We start from the raw sequence: 3,534 nt of genomic DNA, 5'->3' as shown, positions 1-3,534 counted from the left end.
AGGCGAGACTAGGAATACTTCTTACCGTTTATTATTCCACATGTGCCTATGAGTCTTCCTCCGAGCCTCGTGTTATTGCAGACTCGAGAACCATAGCAGTTATAGCATGTAACACAAACATAATTATGAACATGGAGATAAATAATATCATTTATTATTGCCTCTAGGGCATATCTCCTACACTTAACACACAGCAGAGTTGTAATTTGAACAAGGGAAAAGAGGCACTGGAAAATGAAAATATTAAAGCAGAAGAGCAAGATGAAGATGAGTTGGACAAATCCTCTTCAGATTTTGAGTTGTACAGGGGTGATTACAGAGGGAAGAAAATTTCATACAAGTCTTGGGCTAGGGGAGAATATGAAGGTGGTGAAGGAACAAGTCAGCACTATAGGGAAGAGGAAGAGATGGCTGAGCAGTATTTTGGGGCTTCTTCTGAAGCGTTGGAGTTCTGGCAGGAGGAAAATGCTTCTAAAGAAGATGATGAAGAAGAAGCTTCAGATCATGTGCAAAGTGTGGCACAAAAATTGAAACCTGTGAGAAAACAAGGCCCAACAAGCAGATCACACAGTGAGCCAGATCACATAAAATTTGAAGATTTTGTGCCAGAAGCTGATGAGTACTGCTTTCTAAGTGATGAAGGCATTTCTGATGAAGAAGATGATGCACCTAGGTTGCCTTGTGGAAGGAAGAGAAAATTGAAGAAGAAGGAGAGAATATGGTATGATTCCTCTAGGCCTGATGCACATGAATAGTTTAGGATTCATTTGTGCTTACTAAATATGGCAGAGTTCAGAGAAGCATTGAGAAACTACCATGTTAGGACACTGAGGAACTTTGAGTACCATAGGAATGATCCAAGTAGGATCATAGCTTGGTGCTCAGATAGAAAGCATGGTTGTGAGTTTTACATTACTGCTTCTAAGATTGCCCATGAGGCAACCTTTAGCATCAAGAAGATGAATCTTGATCACACTTGTGGAGCAAGTGGAGAAAACACAAAGGTTACCATGAAGTGGGTTGCAAAGGCTGTTGAGGATACTGTAAGATCCAATCCTGTTGCAGGTGTTGAGACTATACTGAGTTATACAAAAAAGATTAGAGTACATGTTCCAAAAAAATTGGCCTACAGGGCAAAGAGGAATGTAGTTGATGTTGTGCAAGGGGATCACAAGACACAATACTACAGATTAAGAGACTATCTGCAGTATGTTATGGACACAAACCCTGGTAGTAGGTGCGTTGTCACAACAAAGGAATTTGAACTCAACCTAGCACCTACCCCAAGGTTTCATTACATGTTTTACTACATGTTTGCTTGTAAGGAGGGGTTCCTAAATGGCTGCAGGACTTTCATAGGTAAATCTTGTCTGTATAGTGCATAAGTAGTAATTGCACATCACATTGCTGCTTACTAATGTCTTAAAATGCAGGGCTTGATGGATGCTTCATCAAACTAAGCACTGGGCAGCAAATCCTGGCAGCAACAGGGAGGGATGGCAACAACAACATCTTCCCTATTGCATTTGGTGTTGTTGACAAGGAGGAGACAGATAGTTGGACTTGGTTTCTTACACAGTTGAGGACAATAATTGGTAGTGGTAACAAGTTTGGAACCTACACAATTATTTCAGACATGCAAAAGGTACAATGCTTTCACTACTTCATGATTTCACTGCTTTTTCTTGCACTATGTAATGCTTTCACTACTTCATGATTTCACTGATTTTTCTTGCACTATGTAATGCTTTCACTACTTACTTCACTAGTTATTAATACACAATCACCTAGCAACTAACTCCATTAGTAAATAGGGTTTGCTCAATGCAATCAATGATGTCTTTCCTGATTCCCCTCAAAGATTTTGTTTAAGACACATATGTGCCAACTTCCAATCAGCTGGGTTTAGAGGGGATGAATTGAAAAAAACACCTAGACCTGGCTGCATATTCTTTCACTAAGCATGGGCATGGAAGCCTTGAAGAAAGAGAGTGAGGAGGCATGGAAGTGGTTGTCAAACATACCAGTCCATACTTGAGCCAGGCATAGAATGGATACTATCTACAAGATAGACGTTGTTGTAAACAATCTTAGTGAAGTTTTCAACAAGATGATTCTGGATGTTAGGAACAAGCCCACCAGGACAATGCTTGAAGGAATAAGGACAAAACTCATGATCAAGTTTCAGAAGATTAGGGAGAAGACAGAGATATGTAGGTGGGATATCACACCCACATACTCTGAGACATTGGAGGAGGCCAAGAAGTGGGCAAAATACTATTATGCATACATGGCTGGTCCAGGCATTTGCCATGTAACCAAGTAGTTCAGAAAAGACCTATAGTGTAAACCTAAACAACCACACTGGTGACTGCAAGAGGTGGGACATGACAGCTGCTCCATGTAGTCATGTTGTAGTAGCAATGCAGAAGGTGAAGCTACATCCTGAAGATTTTGTCCATGAGTTCTTCAAGAAGCCCCTCTACTGTGAAACCTACAAGCATATTATATACCCTGTTCTTGGCCCTGATTGTTGGCCACACACCATGGTGGATGACATATCTCCTCCAGTATTCAAAGAAAAGAAGGGTAAAAAGCAGACAGCTAGAAAGAAAGGACAGTTTGAGGTGCTTGCCAAGAAGGATACATCAAGAATTGGGATAGTGACCTGTAGCAACTGCAAGAAGCAAGGTCACATATATAGCACATGTGGTGATCCACTGAGACACAACTTGCAAATGAGGAAGAACAAACACCAGGTATGCTTCTTGATAAAGAAAATTAGGTTTCATAGGTTAGGCAGTTTGATACTAATTTGCTTTGTTAAATGTGCAGGAGAATAGGGCACACTACTCTTCATCTACCAGAGCTACTGCAACAGCTTCTTCAGAAGGTGCAGCACCCCCCCACCACCACCACCATCAGCAACAGCGAATCTACCTCCAAGAGCACCAGCCACATCAATACATGCTCCAGTAGCTACATCAGCAGCACCATTAGCTAGGAAGAGGCCAGCAACAGCCACAGGTACTCCAGGACCATCAAAGAGGACCAAGGCTGCTGTTTCTCCTACTCCAGCAACTGCCACATCAGCACCTGCCAAGAAGATCAAGGCTCCTGCAGCAGCAACCAAGAAGACTAGGGCTCCTAGCACATCTTCACCAGCCAAGAACACAAGGTCATCCATTGCCTCTCCAGCAAAGAACAGCATCAACAACTAGCAGAGGAGGGTCCTTCACAATTTTCAATGCTCCAAGGCAAGATGCTCACTCTGAGATGGAGATTAGGTCCAAGAGGGTTAGGAAGCCAAATGGAACTATTTCACTGCTAGTGGTAACTATTGAAGATTGAAACATTTGAAAGTGGATGAACTAAAACTCCTCAGTTATTTGAAACATATGAAAATGTTGTCTTATCTGCATCATGACAGCTTGATGATGTACTGTATGAGTGCTAAAACCTATGTATTTGCATTCTGAAACCTATGTATTTGCATTCTGAAACCTATCTATTTGCATTCTGGAACCTATCTAT

General features: G+C 41.6%; 1 protein-coding gene across 1 annotated transcript; it reads left to right on the top strand.

Moving 5' to 3' along the window:
* The first annotated feature begins 782 nt into the window (after window positions 1-782).
* LOC109758765 (uncharacterized) lies at window positions 783-2,843 on the top strand. The gene is made up of 4 exons (XM_020317632.1): window positions 783-1,230; window positions 1,434-1,645; window positions 2,379-2,691; window positions 2,836-2,843. The coding sequence occupies exons 1-4, from the start codon at window positions 783-785 to the stop codon at window positions 2,841-2,843; spliced, it is 981 nt and encodes a 326-aa protein (XP_020173221.1).
* Window positions 2,844-3,534: the final 691 nt, after the last annotated feature.

The sequence above is a fragment of the Aegilops tauschii genome, chromosome 1 (genome assembly GCF_002575655.3).
Source record: "Aegilops tauschii subsp. strangulata cultivar AL8/78 chromosome 1, Aet v6.0, whole genome shotgun sequence".
NCBI classification, from domain to species: Eukaryota; Viridiplantae; Streptophyta; class Magnoliopsida; order Poales; family Poaceae; genus Aegilops; species Aegilops tauschii.
This window is presented reverse-complemented; position numbering and strand designations above follow the sequence as displayed.

What these genes read in the sequence shown, in the direction of transcription:
- LOC109758765 (XM_020317632.1), top strand. Translation starts at nt 783, where the DNA reads ATGGCAGAGTTCAGAGAAGCATTGAGAAACTACCATGTTAGGACACTG. An exon ending in TGTTATGGACACAAACCCTG is followed by an intron (nt 1,231 to 1,433) that starts GTAGTAGGTGCG and finishes CTTAAAATGCAG; the next exon opens with GGCTTGATGGATGCTTCATC. An exon ending in TTATTTCAGACATGCAAAAG is followed by an intron (nt 1,646 to 2,378) that starts GTACAATGCTTT and finishes GGTGACTGCAAG; the next exon opens with AGGTGGGACATGACAGCTGC.